Source organism: Oculina patagonica, chromosome 2, assembly GCF_052425735.1.
Source record: "Oculina patagonica isolate OP01 chromosome 2, crgOcupat, whole genome shotgun sequence".
In the NCBI taxonomy this organism is placed as follows: Eukaryota; Metazoa; Cnidaria; class Anthozoa; order Scleractinia; family Oculinidae; genus Oculina; species Oculina patagonica.
The window spans coordinates 31,377,310-31,396,152 of record NC_135759.1 but is presented as its reverse complement, the minus strand read 5'-3'; the positions used below and the strand labels follow the sequence as shown (position 1 = coordinate 31,396,152).

Genomic DNA, 18,843 nt, shown 5'->3' with positions numbered 1-18,843 from the left:
CAAAATTGCATCAAACAAATGCCCAACTATTGGTAAACAAGTTGTAGTTATTTCCTTGACATCATTAGTTACCATGGCGACAGCGTAACTTGTTAAACTTGTTAAAACACCCTTAGTTTTAGCTTTAATTGCTCATAACTCAAAAACGAGTTTGGTTACCCCCATTTTTATCGCGGCCTCGAATTGTTCATATGATAAAACCAAGAATAATAACCGTTTTACTCTCCGTAATTTTGCTTATTATGCTTTCAACAGTTAGAAAGGATCGAAAATTGCCTTTTGGAATATCTAAAGTATAATAAAAATTGAGCAGACAAGTTTAAAGCGTGTGGCAAATCAGGTTCCGTTGCTCTAAGCAGCTGCGTCAACAATATATTATTCTTCCTAAAGAGGATATACGTATACATTAGAGCAAATCCTGCGTGAATGAAATCAATTTTTTTAATGCCACTTTTAAAAACTGTGAGGCAAATCAAAGTTCATTCGTCGTTATATTTCCGTCTGGTAGAAAGCTGTTTGGAGAAAGCTCCAGGAAGATCAATTGATGAATATTTTCTGCTCATAGTCAAGGAAAACAGATATATTGAAAATGCAATTTTAATTCGAATTCATACAATATTTTATTAACATTTGACTTAAGGGATTTTGAAAACAATATTAATCTCTTGTTGACAAAGTTGTTCAAACTAAAACCTCCCTTGAAATATACACTAGTTGTAAAAGAATACATTCGCAGGATTGCTCTAACTTCTTGTATCATCCTTGAAAATGCGCGTGACGTTTATCTTAATTGCCTTGGCACTAATCAAGGGTGGGGATTCTTTTCCTTCGGTAGAGAAGGTACTGTAATGTGAAACTAGAATTATCATTATAATTATAGAATTTAAAATAGAATTTATAAAACAATATTAATCTCTAAACAAGATTATAGCATTTGACGACACCATACTGTCGTTTTCGTCCAGTGAATCTATAACTTCGTAACTTCGTAACTTCGTAAGTCTAGCAAGATTTTACGCAATTTAATGTAGCAAAAACTTATAGCAAGTATAGCATCTAAATATCATAGTTGTTTTAACCGTCCCCATTTGGAAACGAATAAAAGAATGATATTTATTTACGCTGAGATTTCGAGAAAAAAATCTGAAGCAACACTAAATGGCCTAGCATTACGTTTGGCCTTCTCCGGTTTCCACCGTATATGATAACGGCAAAAGGAAGTTAACTGAATGTTGCCTTTTCCTTTTTTTTTTTTTTTTGAAAAACCACTACAATGCAATGAACATTAGGACCCTGTGGGCGCCATAGACACAACTGATGATGAACAAGGTATGCGGAATTTAGCTGAATACTATAACTGAAACTATATAAAGTAATGTATTAACTGTCTAAATTTGCATAGGGTTCACAACTGTATTAAAGCTGTTTTTCTCTGTTGAAAGGACCATTACCACATTGTGACTTTACAGGTGTTTCTTCACACTAGATAGCCACTTCTCGCACTGTTTTGCGTCGTCGGTTTGAAGCATTGACAACTTTTCATAAAACTGTAGTCCAAGATTTATTTTGAATTCTCCTCACTAGACTCTCACTAGCTTGAATTCAAAAATGAATAAAAACGACAAAATACTCATTTTTATCTGTTGTGAGATTCAGGCTCTTAAATGGCGATGACCGTTGGTCCTAAAGCGACCGACTGGTTTCGGAAACAATGAACTCGATAAAAAAAAATTATATTCCCTGAATGGGTTCCAAATTTTGGATCAAAGTTCTTCAACATTAATTAATGTTTGCAGCTAGTAGTTTGAAAATGTAAATAGAAGCTTAGGCGAATAAATAATAAAAATGGTTAATTTGAAGCTCGGTGATGAATGATAAAGTAGATTCCTGTTGGGGACTCAGATTTGTTCTTTTTGTCCCACGCTCGCGACATTATAAAAATTTCATCTGTATCTAGCTTTGGCAAGTTTTCCGTAATTTATTCTGAAAAGAAATTACTTTTGATTGGCTTAGTTATATTCAGTTATCGATGTACTAAAGAGGTCAAAATCGCAGTACTTTTTAACCGTTTAAATATATTGTCACTAAATGTTCAGAATGTTTTGTTCATTCAACTTTGTGTGCATCTGTAACGGACCAGCTAAATTCAATGTGCTAGACTAAGTATATCAATAAAAAAGTGACTTGTCAAACAGATCGTCTGGTGTGAAGTTAACAAAAAAAAATCGTCAAGAGATTATAATAGCTACAGCTGCTAGATTCCCACTTTTTTTTAGAAACGCACTGCAGGAAACTATCTACTGTTTATGTTTGACACAATTTTTTACACCTTAACATAACATTAATAAGCAGGTAGAGTACTGACGCGGACAAAAAGAAATTCAGTCCAGTTTGGTGCAATGATCTGGTGTAAAGTTGGAAGAAATCCACTTGACTACAATGGCTATGGCTGCTGGTGTGGAGTAGGAGGAAAAGGAGACCCTGTGGACGAGATTGATAGGTAACTAAAGTGTCTACATTTTAACGGTTAGGGTATCTCTACATGACAGGGTGGGCTGCTAGATCTTTGACTGTCTATATTTATCGCAAAGTTTCGTTACTGATATCCGTTCTCTTGCTGACTTGTTTTTGGGTGTAATTAATGCGAACAGTTCGCATGGTGATGCTGATACCACAACCAAAATCCAACATATTGCATTTCTGTGATACCATAAAATCGCCCGGCTTTTAAAAATAACACAATAGCAAAGTTACGGTATGGAAGAAGTCTTAAAAAGCAAGCTTGAGCCACGCTTAGATTGGTCTCCTTTAAGGATTTAGTTCAAATTTTCTACTAGTATTTCCGCCTCTTTCTGCTCGAGTCCACCAGGGATATCAAATCAGTTTCAATAAATCCAAGACAACCATGCAAGACAATCGCGTAATCTTAACGTACTGTCACTGTATGGGTCTGTTATTGTTGTTAAGACGAGTCCTTAAAAGAAAATGTGTTTTTGCTATATCTCGCAAAACCAGATTCCTTTGAAGAGTTCTTTCAAGAAATATCATAATTTTTAGCTTGTACAGCGTCACTTGACCCTCCAGGACCATCTACCCCATCGGGCCAGCTCAGTGACAAACTTATCAATGCTTAGGAAGTTTAGTTTCATCATCATCATCATCATCATCATCATCATCATCATCATCACTCATCATCATCATCATCATCACATCCTTTATTTAAACACGATCAGATTTTAAGCACAATGCTTAAGTTTGATTAATTATGGCAAGCAACGCCTTTTATACCAAGGACTTGCAGATTGGAATAAAAAACGAAAGAGATAAAGCAATTTTATTTTTTAAGAAAGAAGTTTTTAGCTAAATTTTTTATCCTGCGCCTTTTATTGTGAACTTTAATACTATAAATTTTTTATCTTGTAACTTTTTAAATTCTTAAACTATTTTTCAATCTCTTAATTTTGAATTTGAACTATTATTTTGCAGGGCCTCACTTAATAATACTTTTGGTGATGTGAGCTCCCTGGATAAATAACATTATTATCTTGTTGTGGTATGATACCTAGAGTCTAAGTCTAAAGCGAGTTCTCATTAAATGAATGATTCCCCGCCATTTTTCCCCCTTTCCTTTTTGTAGGTGTTGTCAAATCCATGACAAGTGTTATACTGACATCCAAGACACTTGTGACGTCGATTCCGATACACCATTGTATTTTATTACCTACTGGAGAGACGGCTGTACAGGTTGCGGTAAGTCGTACAAGTCTATGCCTTGTTCTGTTTAACCCTTTCACCCCTAACGCGCATTCAGGCGCTATTTGGAGATGCAGTCATTGATTCACTTGTGACGTCATCAATAAGCACGTCAGTGGAATTTCGTGATAAGAATCTGACAGGGCTTGGATCGACCTTTCTACAGGACTGTTCATTTTGAACATCGGTTGCATTCTGACAGAGCTAATCAAAGAAAAGCACAATCCATTTTTGGTGCAAAATCGTTGCTTAAACAGGCCAGTACACCTGTAATTGGTCAAGGTCCCCTTTTCAGTGTTTTCCAATGATAACGTCAAAACTCCTTTGGCCAAAAGAAAGAACACGAAGAGTAGAAAGTAAGGAGAATAAGAAGGCAGGAAAAAAAGAAAGCAAAAGGGGCAAAAAAAAATTTGGAACGGTTCAGTTTTTACACAGAATCTTTATCAAAATGTTGCTGAAGTGATGAGGTAAATTCAAGACCATAGTACCAAAACTTCAGTTTAGCGGCTAGAAAAGCGTTTTTTTTGGGAAAATCTGGGTGTCAAAGGGTTAAGGGCCGTAGCAAGCAATAATCAAGACGAGGCACGCATTTCCCTCCTCTTAATTTAACCCAAAATTAACGGAACAAAATTCCTTAAGTTGAGAAAATAATCCCCATTTTTGTGAAGAAATAAAATGCTGCGATTTTAGATTTCATGATTTTCTGGAGCGTTCAAGTCAATAAACCCCGAAAGTTAACATTATATGCCCAAACTAAAACGGTCTATAATTTAAAGCTTCTAATTAAGTATGTCAATACGCAATGTAAGATGGGGATTTTGAGATGAGTGCCTACACTGCAGATATTAAAACGTTTTGCCAATACTGACATGCTGTGTTAGGGTGACTCTGAAATTTTGGAAATTTCAGTAAAGCAAAAAATATATATATTATATTGAAGAAATTCACCCTCGTATAAATACACGTGCTTTATATCAAATTGCACAAGCATTGTGTCACATCCCTAGAGTTGATTGTCATTTGAAATTTTGAAAATTTGACAATTTTAGTAAAGCGCCCAATAACTATAAAAGCATTTTTATGTAAATACAGTAGAACCAGAAACCCCGGTAACTCAAACTCTTAAGGGAAACGAAAAACAGTTCGAGTTAGCGGGGTTTCGCGGAGTTTTCGGGGTCGATTGAATTTTTAATTTGCCAAGTTAATAATTGATAGTTTACTGATTTTTCAGCACTTCAGTATACAGTACAGTGCAAATTAAACTTATTTCTTCAGAAACTCTAACACGATCATAAATTCTTATGATACGAGAGGCTGTCAAAACGTGATCTGGTCGTTGCACTAATCAATAGGCATAAGTGGCGAGTTGCAAGAACCGAATTGAGTTATCGGGGTAATTTGACCCAAATTTTGATCGGAAAACGAAATTTCGTTCGGTTAGCGGGGTTTTCGAGTTATCCGAGTTCGAGTTACCGAGTAAAAATGACTGAAAAATGAGATCAAATCAAGGGAAATGGTAGTTTGTTCGAGTTAGCGGGGTTGTTCGCTGGTTATCCGAGTTCGAGTTACCGGGGTTCTACTGTACTCATGAACAAATAAATATACGTGTTTTATTGAACTTAACGATCATTATGTGAGCAACAGTAAGAGCAGCAGAAAACACTTGCTTACAACGTTTAGTTTTATAAGTACAGTACGGCATACTTTCGGAGTATAACAGCACTTAAACATAAGCTAGGAAATGGCATATTACCTTATTCTTACTAATTTTCGAGCGTACTTAATTTCGCGAGCCGACTTTCGCGAGTATTAATTTTCGCGATTGCAAGAAAAGTTAGAGCAAAAGTGTATTAAATTTCGCGATTTTGTCTGTGTTTTGTGGCTCAGTAGTGAAGCTACTAGACATATACAAAGGTCTTGTTCAATGTAATTACAAGGAATCTCGGCAAAAGGGAAACTTTGGTGACTGTACTAAAAAGGTTTTAGCCGATTTACAAGCTGAAGAAAACAGTTATCAGAAGAAGGGTGCTAATCGAAAACAAGACGGAAATGTATTTTCAAGGATAAATCATTGCAGTTCCAAACATTTTAATTTTTTACTGTTTTGATATAAATTATAAGTTTGTATTAATTTTCGCGCAATGTTTTTTCGCGCGTATTAAATTTGGCGACTATTTTGAAATCACGAAAATTAGTTCTCGCGAAAATAAGTAAGAATAAGGTATCATTTACACTAATTAGTTTTGGATAAAAACTAAAAAAACTAAAGCAAAATGGCTCATTCATTTGACTTGGTTGTTTGTTACATTTATGTTTTTGTCTAACAGTTGATGAAGCATCATGGTGGTTCCTGGGAAACACTCCTTGTCAGAAGGCGCTGTGTGAATGCGATGCCGCGGCGACACGATGCTACAAGAAGTACGACTCCAATTTCAAAAATCGATACAAAGACTACGATCAATCAACTTGCTAGAAAATGGGGACAGTAATAATAATGTCAAAAGCAGCTTGTTTAGAAAAATAACAAGATAAATGTCGCTTGGAACATAAAATAAAGTTTTACCCACACATATGTTAAAAAGTGTTCATTGGGATTGCAGGGATGGCGCAGTGCTGAGAGCGCTCGCTTCCCACCAAAATGTGCCCGGGTTCGATTCCCGGACTCGGCGTCATTTGTGGGTTGAGTTTGTTGTTGGTTCTCGTCCTTGCTCCGACGGTTTTCCCCAGGTTCTCATGTTTTCCTCCCTCCACAAAAAACAACGCTTCCAAATTCCAGTTCGATCGGGAATGCACGGCCCCTCAAACGTATAGATTTAATCCCCACCGTGTCTAAAGGTAATTAATTAATTCATCTGATATTTAATGAAAAATAGGAATGAAAGATCTGGTTAAACCGCTTGATAGATATTTTCACATCCCCGTTTAACTTCAAACGTTTTGTACTTGTACCGTCCTTTCACCGTAAAATTCACCCTCCCCTTCCAAATTATCCATTAGAAAAGTATGCACTTTGTGATGAATCGAATCGAGAGTTAATCTGTCTTCAGAACGCAACACAGGAGTATAGTCTAGATGCTTTTGTGAAGAACAAGGAAATACCCTTAGTGTATTTTCATTGCACATTGCTTGGGAAAATATACAGATTTGAAAGGGCTTACAGACCCACAAACTGCTGTAAATATATATGTTTCAAAAGCATATATAAATACGTTTAAAGAGGGTTTCTCTCTGATAGAATATGATGTATTCAAAGAAAAGCTCTCTTTTAAATTTTCTCATTATTTTGTTGCTTTATATTTTACTCTCAACTGGAAGTACAAAAGGGCTATGTAAAATTGGTTCCAGTTGCACTGAATTTGAAATTACAAATTTATCCGGTTTTACCCAAACTAAGTATAGCGAAAAGGTATGCTTCTAAAATTCCCGTGTCTGCCAATAGAAAAGAAAAGGATATGTTGAAATATCCTATTCCCCGCCCTTAAGGCTTTTCCGAACATCAGAGACAAAATCAACCTGTTCTTGAAAAATGGTGACCTTTCTTTGAAAAAAGCGACTAACGTTTTCAGAATCCCTTCTAAAAATTTGTTTAAATTTATCATCAGCGAGTAGGAAACCAATTTTAGAAACTTTTCTGCTGGCAAAAGACGTCACCTTCTCAATTAAATTCAATGTCCCTCGAAAAATGGGAGATTTAATTCAGCTTTACAGCTGCACAGGTGTAGAAACAAAACGAAACTGAACTGAGAACATTTTGTTGTCAACTTCAGGTTAATCTCTATTTTGGACGAAAATTGGGTGGAGTAGGTAGGGGTTAATGGTTTGGGCGGCTTAGAGGGCTTCAGAGGCCTTATGTGAAACCTAGTCACAAAGGAGATATGTTACAGGTAAGGATGCTTTAGGATCGTCAGTCCAGAAGAAACCCTACTACCATTAAATTTTCCCTTAACAAAAACTGTGTGATTAATACCACCAGGTGAGCAGACAAACTATTTGTGTACTTGAAAAAGTCATCCAGAGGTGTAATCTTTATTGGAACCTAATAAGATGCGCATTATTACATGAAAAATGCAAAAAGAAAACCTGAAAAAGGAACGAAACAAAAATAGGACAGGAAAAACGTTAATAGTCCGAAGAATTTATTCGATGATGCACTAATTTAGCCATATTTTTCAAGTCTAATTTCGGGCGTCCAGAGTAAACGTCACAAACCAGGTCGTTAATAAATTCTGTCATTCATTTCGGTAAATGTGCTCTAAATGGGTGCCGTTTACTTGACAAGGAATCGCTATTCCTACTGCTCATTCTTAGTTTACACAAAAAGCGTAGTTTTAATAGTCATGATCAATATTTAATCGGCGGTTTTATTAACTGTCATTTGCATTCACATTTGTCCGTCATAGATCTCTTATTTCTTTTATCCCGTTTGCCAAAAGTTGCATTTCAAATACTGATTTGTTTGTTCTTAGTCGAGGCTATGTTGATTACATCTGCGCAGATGTATGTCTGCAGGATTATGGATTTTGCAACGGACTCCAATATAAACTGTGCAACACCTTCAAAGCTTCATCACTCTTCACAAGCTAGGCGTCCAAGGCGTATGAAGATGGCATTTCTTGCGTTAATTGTAGTCCTTGGAGTTTTCTCATCCATAGGTAAGCAAGTCGCTTGTTGTAAAAATGACGAACTCTTTTAAAACATATGAGAAATAGAGGATATTACATAGTTGACGTGGAGATTATGAAATTTATCTTCGAGTGTTCAAATCTATATCTCACGAGTGAGCGCAGCGAACGAGTGAGATATTCGGTTTTGAACACGAGAAGATAAATTTCATATCTCCAAGGAACCATGTAATATTCTGTTTATTATATAGACCAACTAATTACAATGTTTTTGGCGATGACTTTCCGAAGAGCTTTTCGAGGATTTTCCGAAGATTTATCGAAGATTTTCAAAATGTTGTTTGAAGGTCGTAGGAATGTTTCCGAACATTTCCCGAAAAATGTCCTAAGATTTCCGAAGCTAACCGAAGATTGCCGAGGAAGATCCGAAGACTGTTTTGACTAAATATCGATAAACTTTGGCTTGGATTGAGCTAGGAAACGTGGCAAATAGCGAGATGATTGGTCAAAAATTGAGACTCAACACTATGTGTGGATACCATGTGATATCCACAAATGTGTGGATACCATTTTTAGCTCGTATTTGCTACCACTCGCTAAAGCACTGTTATTCTATATAATAAATGATTTTAAGAGACTAAGGTTATGGCCTTTTCTAGAAACTGCCTTGTGCAGAGTTGAATTTTCCTTATGCTTACTACAGCTTGATTAAAAAACGCGAAAGGTCTCCATAAAGTGGCCCATAAAATAAAGAATTTGATCATGAGTCAGAACGAACTTTTACACAGTTTACTTAAGCACTGACATGAATCATTTTAGCATGTGTGTTAGTATATATATGTCAGTACAATTGAAACACTACATCTGAGAGTAAGCAGTAATTTGGTTGATAGTTTTGAGGTTCATGTAGAATGACTTCAGCGGCACCAGACTCATTATCCTCGCTATTTTTTGAGTTACATCCAGCTTTCTTTTGGCTAATAAAGCTTAACTAACTAGGTGTCTTATCGCTTTAGGAATGAACACTTTCGTGTGTGGCGTGCCCTCAACAGCGCTTTAGGGCTACAAATACTGTCACGTTTAGTTAAAAAATAAATACAGTCAACTCTCTTTAAGACGGACACCTTAGGGACCAGCCCCAACTGTCCATGTAAGAAAAGTGTCCGCCTAAGGAGCAATGTCACGGTAGATTAGGTCATTTTTCTGATTTCTTTCAGATTGAAGGAAACCTCAAAATTATAGTTTTTTAATAAAGAAAAACAACAAAGGAGTAATAAAAAAGGAAAAAATAACCAAGAATGGTTCCGACTGATAAAGATTAAGACCAATTTTGCCATATTTTTTTTTAAATGTGTTGTCCGTGACCTATCTCCTTTAAGATTCGAGGTAATGTGACACCAGTAATTCTAAGATAATGAAGCTGGCGTTTGTTCTACGTGTCTATGAGCAGCAAATATAGGGCTGTTTAAAGTCTGTTTATAGTTGCGTACTTAGGCAAAATCTGCAAACTGGGACAAAACCAATATTTGAAAATTGACCAACTTGCAATTGCTCATTAAAAACAATAGTTTACTGATTCTAAACTGTATTCCCTTGCTCAAGCAAACCTTCACGGCTTCTAGTCTTAAAACTTAATTGTACACTTCGCAAACTTGAACAAGAGTAAAATATAAAAAAGAGACCGCGTGCATTCGCTTGTTGAAGCCAAAAAATAAGAGCTTTTAAAAACTGTTACACTGTAAGGAGAAAACGACCTTTTTGTTTTTGGTGAGTAAGTATGATATCCTTGAGCCGATGACTTCAAAGTTTTGAAGTGTCCGTTGACGGTTTCAAAGTGTTATAGAGAGGAATCCGTCTTATAGGAAGATTTTTTACGCAAAATGACTGAAAACGGCACGGACCATCACTAGGTGTCCGTCTTACGCAGGTGTCCGTCTTATACAGGTGTCCGTTTAAGAAGGGTTGACTGTATTTCAAATAGTATCGACGATAATTCGTATTTTCTTTCCAAGATGGGTGTGGTGTTCGTCCGCGATCTCGAATCGTTGGTGGATTTCAAGCTGCACCTAATTCATGGCCATGGCAAGCCATGCTCATGAACCGTCGTGGACCATTTTGTGGTGGCTCAATACTGAGCCCCACATGGGTTGTGACAGCAGCTCATTGCGTGGAGAAATTAAGAGAAGGAGATTTTTCAGTAAGGTAAAACGTCACATTTTTAAGTTGTTGCCTAAAGGAATAATTACAAACTTTAGCCTTTTAAGATACTCCATAACTACAACAATGCAAATTTGTCGAAGGTTAAATGATGAACTGAATAGCGAAATGGCGAAAAGGTCTCCCATGACCCGATTTATAATAAGGGTTGCACTATAGTTGAACAATAAAAGATTTTCTTCAAAAATTGAGAAAGCTCATTATACACACAAGTAAACAAAGAGTTTTAAGTGTTAATTTAATCCCATTTACGCTACGTTAAAGAACGTCTAGTGTCTAGGCAAGGATGAAACACTGCCTAGCAAGGGTTTTAGCAAGGCTATTTCAGTTTTGGAGACCGAAGGCAACGATGAATAGCGAAGCGCGCGAGTGACGTCACGACTCAGACAAGACTCAGACAAACAAACCAAAATGTCGGACGATTTTCATAAAACATTTTCTAAAGCAGCCTGTATTCCTAAAACACTTTTACAAAACGAAAACTTTGCCTATATTTCTTCTATTTCTCTCAAAGCACGCTGATGTTTTTTGAACCTTGTGGCGGTTATATTCATTTACATTCTATTTTTAGACCTCGCACGCTTCGCTATTGTGTCGTGTGAACTGTGTCTTGTGTTGCTTCTGTATTGGTTTCCCTTGCATTGCCGATTATTTGGTTTTGGGTACACGTCCGAACGTTACCCATGTTCTAACAAAATCGGCAAGGCAAGGGTGAAAAGCGGCATCTTACTATTTTGGCGGCGTGTACTATAAATGGGGCTTTGTGTCGTTATTTAGGCTCGGAGCACACCACAGGACCAGGGTGAATAACAGGGTACAGGACTTCAATGTACGCCGAATTGTCCGCCACCATAGCTACCACAACCCTGTGTCGTATGCTCATGACATTGCTTTGCTGGAATTGCACCGACCAGCCCAACTAAACGGAGTGGTTCAACCAGTGTGTTTACCAAATAAAGGTGATCAACAGGGAAGAGAATGCACTGTTACCGGATGGGGTCGCCTTGAGCATCTTGGTGTTTCACCAGACTACCTCATGCAGGTACAGTACAATCTTTTTATATTAGACACAATTTTTTAAAAAAAAATTATCTCAAATCAATTGTCACTGACGCGGTTTAAAGCTGTCGTTAAAGTATAGACTGCACGCGACATTTTACCTTTTTCCTGACAACTGTTAAAAACCGACGGTTTCTAAAAGTGTTCTGGAGGTTTTTTCTAATCGGTTCAGAAAATTTCGCTAATACACTCCCAGCTTCTTAATCTGCATATAAAGATAATGTATTAATTTTACATTTAAATTCGCTTGTTAACGGCAGAAACAACGCCTTCATAACACATGAGGGCGATTTCCTTCTTCGACAAGAGCCTATTTAAAATTGGTTTTAAAAGGTTTTGCAGCTTTGGCATACAACTCCAGTGTTTTCCTCGCAATTATCAATATGGATGACCTTTTCACTCGGTTGACACCTTAAAAGGGGTTAATTATTTTGTGTTACGGTGTTTTTCCAGGTAAGCGTACCTATTGTACCGTACAGTAAATGCCGGAGAACCTATCCAGGAAGGACCCACGAGAGTATGCTGTGTGGAGGACTGATTGCTGGAGGCAAAGACGCCTGCCAGGGTGACAGTGGAGGACCGTACGTGTGTAAAAGCTGGAATGGCAGATGGTACCTGGAAGGGGTCGTCAGCTGGGGTGATGGATGTGCCTGGGCGAACAAGTTGGGAGTGTATGCCAATGTCCGTTATCTAAGGGGCTGGATTGAGCAAGTAACGGGATTGTAAAGACAGCCCAGCTGTAGGAGCTGTATGCATCACACAGGAAACCATGTAAACAATCACTGAATAAAATTGCTCAGTGGCATATGACAAGTGTACAGTTGTTTGTATTTATTTAAATCTCAGTTCCTTTTTAACTCAGCGAGAAAAGGAAAGAATTTGGGGCAATGAAAAGGTAGAGAAGCGAGAGGGGAGGAATTTTGATTTTGATAGAAAAGACAAGATCTAGATCGATCGAGGAATACGAGGACTGAAGACCGTTCATATTCGGTAATATTCGAGCACTATTTCATAGTTAATTTCCTTAAAATGAACCGGCTGTCTTAGGTTAAAATGTGTCTAAAATATTTGTCAATCGACATGCCAACAGATGTCTTTATGCAATTTTGCGTCGTTTTCAGTTCGGCTGATTTCGGAAATTCAGAAACTGCACATTGTTTATTAAGGAAATACTTATCACACCCAAGTGTATTGTTGAGTTATAGTAAATACTCAGGATCGATCAGGCATTTATTAGAACACGGGCCTCGTGCTTCTCGTACTTCTAGAGTGTCCCTAATGCGTTTATACCTGATTGAAGAAACGTGAGCTGTGAAAAGCTCAAACCATGAACGATAAGACCGAGTGGGATCATGGGTAGACAACATTGATAAGCTTAGTAATATTCATTTTATTTATAATCAAGGCAATATTTTCTTTGAGAGCTTTAAGAGCATGATTTACGCAACCTGTTGTATGATAATGTTCATTCTGTCACAGAAGACGATTACTTTTTCCGATATCCCAGTAAACATTTGGGTCGCATTGTTTTATCTTTTCACGGGTCAACGTTTCTTCAATCAGGTGTATATCAATTTCCCACGGGGACACTCACTGTGTCGCTATGAACCAATAGACACTTGTGAACTTCAAACATGAGAAATAGTGAGGTCGGGTCATGTGAAATGGTACCTTACCGAAGGTCAACACAGAAATTTTCAAGCCCTCAGGCATAAGAGTGGTCATGGACGCCTACTAGATGTGGTCGCTTACAAGAGGCTCCAATATACAGTGATTTGTATAGGTAATCACATGATTTCAAGTGCAATTTGGGATAAATAAGCACAAGTAAATTTTTCAAAGGCTAACAAAATTGCACAAGCTCGTAGGGCGAGTGCAATTTGAAGTCTTTGAAAAATTTACGAGTGCTTATTTATCCCACATTGCACGAGAAAAATCATGTGATTACTTATTAATAATATTCATGAAAAAATTGCGAGAAAATAACATGCGAAAATCTCGTACAAAAACAATTTATTCAAACTCGGCAAATATCATCATCACGCGTTCATTCAAAACAAGGTCAAAGCCCAAACAACGTACAGGTTCCTCAATGTTTTAAAGGTTTTTTAGTCGAAAAATCTGGCTAAACAGTCAAACGAATTGTCTGAATAAAAGATTCTGGGTTTTACCTCATCCAGAGATTTCCTTCTGCTTCTACTTGTCGAGCGCTTTCAACTAGACGGCCAGCCAAGTGAAGCTGTTTCGCTTTTCATTTTAACACTTCCTTGGACAAAAAAAAATATCTGTCTCGTACACTAGAAAGCCCATAAGTTCTGTTCTCTAAGTACAGTGTCTTTCCAGCTTTGTGAGCATAACTTTGAGGCTTTCTGGTCCATAATCTTCGTAAATGTGTTTGTTGTTTTTGAATTCGGCTCAAGCAAATCGTGAAGCTTAGTCGGCTTGTAGTTTCGATTTCGTCGGCAATTTCCTTCTTAGGTAACCAGTAATTCCAAAACGAGAACCAAAAACCAGTGCTTTTCAGTGCTATGGTATTTAGAGCTGTTTTCTTGTCCTCTACTGTGCTCAAAACGCCAGCCATTTTTTTCACTCGCATCTCGAAGCAGATCCAAACTTCGCGCCATTCAAATCGCGTGGTAGCGTTTGATTGGCCCTCTGTGGCTGCCTTTGTTTATTAACCAATCAAGATGCCGCGTTTTTTTCTTTTTTCTGCACTGGATTTCCTCATTTCTGCACTGAATTTCGTCATTTCTGCATCAAATTTCCTAAAAACTGCATTTCTCTAAGCCAATCAGATTCGAGAAATTTGTTGATGTATATTATTAGACTTGAAACATTTTGCTATTTTGGTAAAGCGTCGCTTTCGGAAGGTGGTCGCACAGGGAGGCTCGAATGCGTTTCCTGCATGTCCTAAAATGACAGAAAAATTGCACACCCCCAAACTCATGACGCACGCACCGTACATTATAACTTGAAAAGGGAGTTGTTTGACGTTGGCCGCGTATTTATTTTGTGCTTGCATTTTTAACAAGACAGACTCCATTTGTCCGTGTGTCTGTCTCCTGATAATGTACAGATGACGTCAAACCAAGGTAACTTGTTTTGACTTGTCCTCTGTACTTTATCAGAAGATAGACGCACGGGCAATTTGAATATTTTAATTTTACCACTTCAAACAAAATTTATTTTCATTCCTGCTTCGCCTTTGAATCCAATATTGGTCAACCGATTCAAATTTGAAATTGGACGATTTAGTGTGGGTTTTCCGTTGAAGACGTTCAGCGACGATAAAAATGTGATTTTGATTTTGAGACCGGCCGATACCAAGGACTCTGTTTGGCAAGGTTGCACCTGCATGCCGCTCGCGCGTGATGATTTCCTACCACTCGTGACGTCATCAAATCGTCGTCAAAATTTGAACCACTTTTGTTTTTACACAACTGAAAGTTCTTTTTTTATTCTTCCGTTTTCAAAATCAATCGAGTATGTTTTTGAATATTTTGAATATTTTTGTTATATTACTTGCTAAGAAAATTATTAAATTAATCATTGTCCAGAGGGATAACAAAACCTTGGTTTATTTTATCCTGACCTGTGAGAAAATTAATGCTGATCAAGAAAAGAACGCGTTATATTTTTATTTAGAAATCCATCCTCTACCGCAGTTAATCAAAACACAATCAGCTTGACAGTCAAAGAGGGTTGCGACGCTAAAATGACTAATGTGCATGTAGGAAGTATTGCTTCGACGGCGAATCACAAACCTACACGGCTTGAGTCAAGAAAGGAACAAAGCTTAGCAAAACTAAATCTTAGAATTTTTTTCACTTCAGAAGAAATTTAATGATTTCCCACTGCAAATTTCTTTCAGGTTTATGGTAAAAGAAATACAAAAAGAGGCGTATATTAATCAGAAATCGCTTCGTGACTCCATAACTTTCATGATTAATGAATGTCAATATGCCCATTTTAACCGGGAAACTGCGTAATAGTGTACGTTAATTTGCAAAAAGCCAAACAAAGTATATGTTCTGACATATGAAAAGTATTTCCCATTATTCGATAACAAAATTGCCGGCATGGCAATAAAAACAGTAAAACCTACATAATAATGGATTGTCTCACTAAAAAGGTTTTAAAAACATGTTCTTTTTTGGTGATGACTTGTGTTTGTACGTTTTCTATTGGTGTTTGTTCCTTTTAGAATCTTACATTAAGTGATTTATTTACATTAGAATAAGAAATGTTTAAAAATAAATGTTTGAGATAACAAAAACATTTTTGTCGGCTGGGGGGGAGTTTATACTCGCAAATTAGAAAACTATAGGAAATACGTTTGTGTTTTGGCTATTTCGTATAATGAATTGGCTCTTTCTTCGTGAGATGCAAAAGAGGTTAATGAAAGTCAGCCTTAATGAACTTAAAGCTTATATCAGTCCATTCGAACGTTCTGTCTAAGTCGGTTGATAAAACATCTTCTGCTATGGGTTCCAACACAACGAATGATTCAGTAAGCGCAAAAAATATTGGAACCGGGATTACGCAGGTGATACAACTTAGTCTGTATGTAACGGTCATCATTGTAGGCTCGCTAGGAAATCTTCTGGTCTGTTTAGCAATATATCTACAAAAAAGGCGAAAGCCAAACGAATTTTTCATCCTCAATTTGGCGCTTACAGACCTTGGTGCAAGCATATTTAGTATTCCCTTGGATTTAACGGAACTCTTGACCGGGAAATTCCTGCTTGGCCCTTCCATGTGTCATGTTGTGTACCCAATCCAAACAATGCTGATGGGCACCTCAGTTCTAACTCTGTTGTGTCTAAGCGTTGAAAGACACAGAGCTATTGTTACACCTTTAAAGCCAAGAATCCAAGTAAAGACAGCTTTCGTGATGATATCAGCAACTTGGTTGGTCTCTATGGCTGCCGTCGCGCCGTACGCTAGCATACTGCATCTTGAAGGAGACCAGTGCCGGGAAAAATGGCCGCGGGAAATTTTCGTCAAAAGCTTCACCATGAGTGTGTTTTTGTTGCTTTACTTCATCCCTTTGCTAGTCATAACGGCGAACTATGTAAGCGTTATGCAAAAGCTGTCCTGTGAATTGAAAAGACTGCAGCATCTATTCAGTGGACGTAACCACAGTTTATGCAAACATGTTAAAAAGCGTGCTGAGCAAAATATTAAGGTTGTGAAAGTGTTTGTCACTGCAGTTGTAGTTTTCGCCATCTGTCTTCTGCCAAACCACGTTTTATGGCTCTGGCACGACTTTGGTCAAGGAAAAAATTTCAAGTACTTTAATGAAGTTGTAGTCTTCTGCAATATCATGGTGTACATAAACAGTGCTATAAACCCATTTATTTTTGGAAAAATACGAATCAGAAACTGCTGCAATGGCTCAAACAAGGAACACGGACGCCATGAATCTTCAATCATCTCCCGCTTGTCTTCAAAAGCACCGAAATTTTACTTGCGAGTTCGAGAAATGTCCGACATTATGTCTCGTCCAAGCTTCATAAAACGAGTGCAACAGAAATGGCAGGTGGAGGAGGGAGAGGAAGTTGTATAGTGGGGGGCGAATGGCATTAGCGCCTGCTTGTCTGCGGGTGAAATAACAAACTACTGGATTGGCTTAAAGGAGCAGTGTCACGATATTTTAAGCCATTTTTTCTGATTACTTATAAATTTAAGGAAACCTCAAAATAATAGTTTTTTAACATAGAAAAACAACAAAGGAGTAATAAAAACACGAAAATAACCAAAGATGGTTTCGACTGACGAAGATTAAGAGACATTACGAACAACAAACTTGAAAAACTGGCATTCTACGAGACGTAGCTCCTTTAAGTTTGCCGACACGTCATCCAGTGATTAACGCTATTCCATTATCGAAATACATTGCTGGACTTTGATAAAGCCATTATTCTTAATCTGCAAATAATGGCAGATTTTCGATAAAAATAATAAACCCAAAATTCCTTTGGAAAAATAAAGACGTCTGTTTTGACTTTTTCGCACGTCTACGACAGTCTAGTTCGACGACTTTTATTGTCATTTCGCCAGACTTTTCGAGGCTTTTAAAAGAATCCACAGGAAAAGCGTAGACATCAAGGACAACAAGAAAAAAGGCAAGAAGAGTAAACGTGAAGATCAAAGGGGGTTGTCAATTAACCGCCGAAATAATGACTAAACAATTAAAGCAAGTATGACATTTGTTCAAGTAATAAGAAGTAAAGCTATAGAAGACTGGACTTTAATGACGCGGTTATCTTACGCTTTGCACCTGCTACGTACGTTTGCTTCACGTTCTGATTGGTTCAGCGCATTACTTCCGTTTGTTTTGGTTGGCCAAGGTAATGACTTTCACATTGGCCATTTACAAAACCCCTCTGTGTATACAAATAATACAATGTCGTTTCTGTGTATATAAAAATCAATTCTAAACCTCTAAAACCCGTTTTATATTATAACACTAACAATGCAGTCTGTAAAGAGAAATCAAGGTAATAACGGAGCTCCCTCCTTTCCGAAGGCGCGTGCAAGCGGATCCTATACCTAAGAACCAATGAGCTGAAAAATGTTTGGTTGTCACGTGGTTGTCCGTCGGTCCGTCCGTCCGTCCGCTCGTACGCCACCTGCACTGTGCGTGCCGGAGCTGGGCCCTATACCTCAAGAAAGAAAATAAAGAAAGAGGGCATAGTAGAGTAAAGTAAAGTAAAAAATATATATACAAGTGAAAAGAAAAGAGGAAATAACCATTCACTACCAGTATTTGCTTGGTTGCAATACGCGTAATTCGAGATCTTAAAGTTATTGTCGTAATTTACAAGTCGGCACCGCGCTTAAGAAATAATTACTGTGGATCTCCGCTTTTGGGCTTGGCAAACTCTATATCAGATTATGGATATCAAAAATCCTTCAATTATTAAGCTCAGCGTTAAATACTCGAAACTAAATAGAGATTTCGTTAAAAAATGAATTTCATTTAATGAACCAATGAAGTATCTCTAAGCAATCTCCTTCGCATATGAATCAAGTGAAGGATTTTTTTTCTGAAACAGCCACATGACAAAGAATTGTAACATGTACAATTTGCAAAAACGTTCTACAAAATCTACCCTTAAAATAATAGTTAAGGAGTCAATTTGAATACAAGATTTAATCTGAAAATCAATGTAAATTTTACTGCGTG

At 37.4% G+C, this 18,843-nt stretch overlaps 3 protein-coding genes across 4 annotated transcripts; all 3 read left to right on the top strand.

The window, feature by feature from the left end:
- Positions 1–637: 637 nt before the first annotated feature.
- Positions 638–6,319, top strand: LOC144644123 (phospholipase A2 A2-actitoxin-Cgg2a-like). 2 transcript variants are annotated; one of them, XM_078503543.1, is made up of 5 exons: positions 638–840; positions 1,290–1,329; positions 2,350–2,500; positions 3,638–3,750; positions 6,081–6,319. In XM_078503543.1, exons 1-5 carry the CDS (start codon positions 769–771, stop codon positions 6,224–6,226), a joined length of 522 nt encoding a protein of 173 aa, XP_078359669.1. In that variant the 5' UTR covers positions 638–768; the 3' UTR covers positions 6,227–6,319. The 2 variants fall into 2 exon arrangements, with proteins under 2 accessions (XP_078359669.1, XP_078359670.1); XM_078503544.1 differs by having other exon boundaries at positions 639–840; positions 2,353–2,500.
- Positions 6,320–8,283: 1,964 nt separating this feature from the next.
- On the top strand, positions 8,284–12,467 carry LOC144644122 (trypsin-like). The gene is made up of 4 exons (XM_078503542.1): positions 8,284–8,405; positions 10,388–10,577; positions 11,370–11,634; positions 12,105–12,467. Exons 1-4 carry the CDS (start codon positions 8,351–8,353, stop codon positions 12,375–12,377), a joined length of 783 nt encoding a protein of 260 aa, XP_078359668.1. The 5' UTR covers positions 8,284–8,350; the 3' UTR covers positions 12,378–12,467.
- Positions 12,468–15,876: 3,409 nt separating this feature from the next.
- On the top strand, positions 15,877–17,618 carry LOC144641980 (neuropeptide FF receptor 2-like). Its single transcript, XM_078500987.1, has one exon. The coding sequence runs from the start codon at positions 16,066–16,068 to the stop codon at positions 17,218–17,220; it is 1,155 nt and encodes a 384-aa protein (XP_078357113.1). The 5' UTR covers positions 15,877–16,065; the 3' UTR covers positions 17,221–17,618.
- Positions 17,619–18,843: the final 1,225 nt, after the last annotated feature.

Excerpts from the sequence above, each read along its gene's own strand:
- LOC144641980 (XM_078500987.1), top strand. The coding sequence starts at position 16,066 with ATGAACTTAAAGCTTATATCAGTCCATTCGAACGTTCTGTCTAAGTCG.
- LOC144644122 (XM_078503542.1), top strand. The coding sequence starts at position 8,351 with ATGAAGATGGCATTTCTTGCGTTAATTGTAGTCCTTGGAGTTTTCTCA. Across the intron at positions 10,578-11,369 it reads GAAGGAGATTTTTCAGTAAG|GCTCGGAGCACACCACAGGA; the intron begins GTAAAACGTCAC and ends GTCGTTATTTAG. Across the intron at positions 11,635-12,104 it reads CACCAGACTACCTCATGCAG|GTAAGCGTACCTATTGTACC; the intron begins GTACAGTACAAT and ends GTGTTTTTCCAG.
- LOC144644123 (XM_078503543.1), top strand. The coding sequence starts at position 769 with ATGCGCGTGACGTTTATCTTAATTGCCTTGGCACTAATCAAGGGTGGG. Across the intron at positions 841-1,289 it reads CTTTTCCTTCGGTAGAGAAG|GACCCTGTGGGCGCCATAGA; the intron begins GTACTGTAATGT and ends AATGAACATTAG. Across the intron at positions 2,501-3,637 it reads CCTGTGGACGAGATTGATAG|GTGTTGTCAAATCCATGACA; the intron begins GTAACTAAAGTG and ends TCCTTTTTGTAG.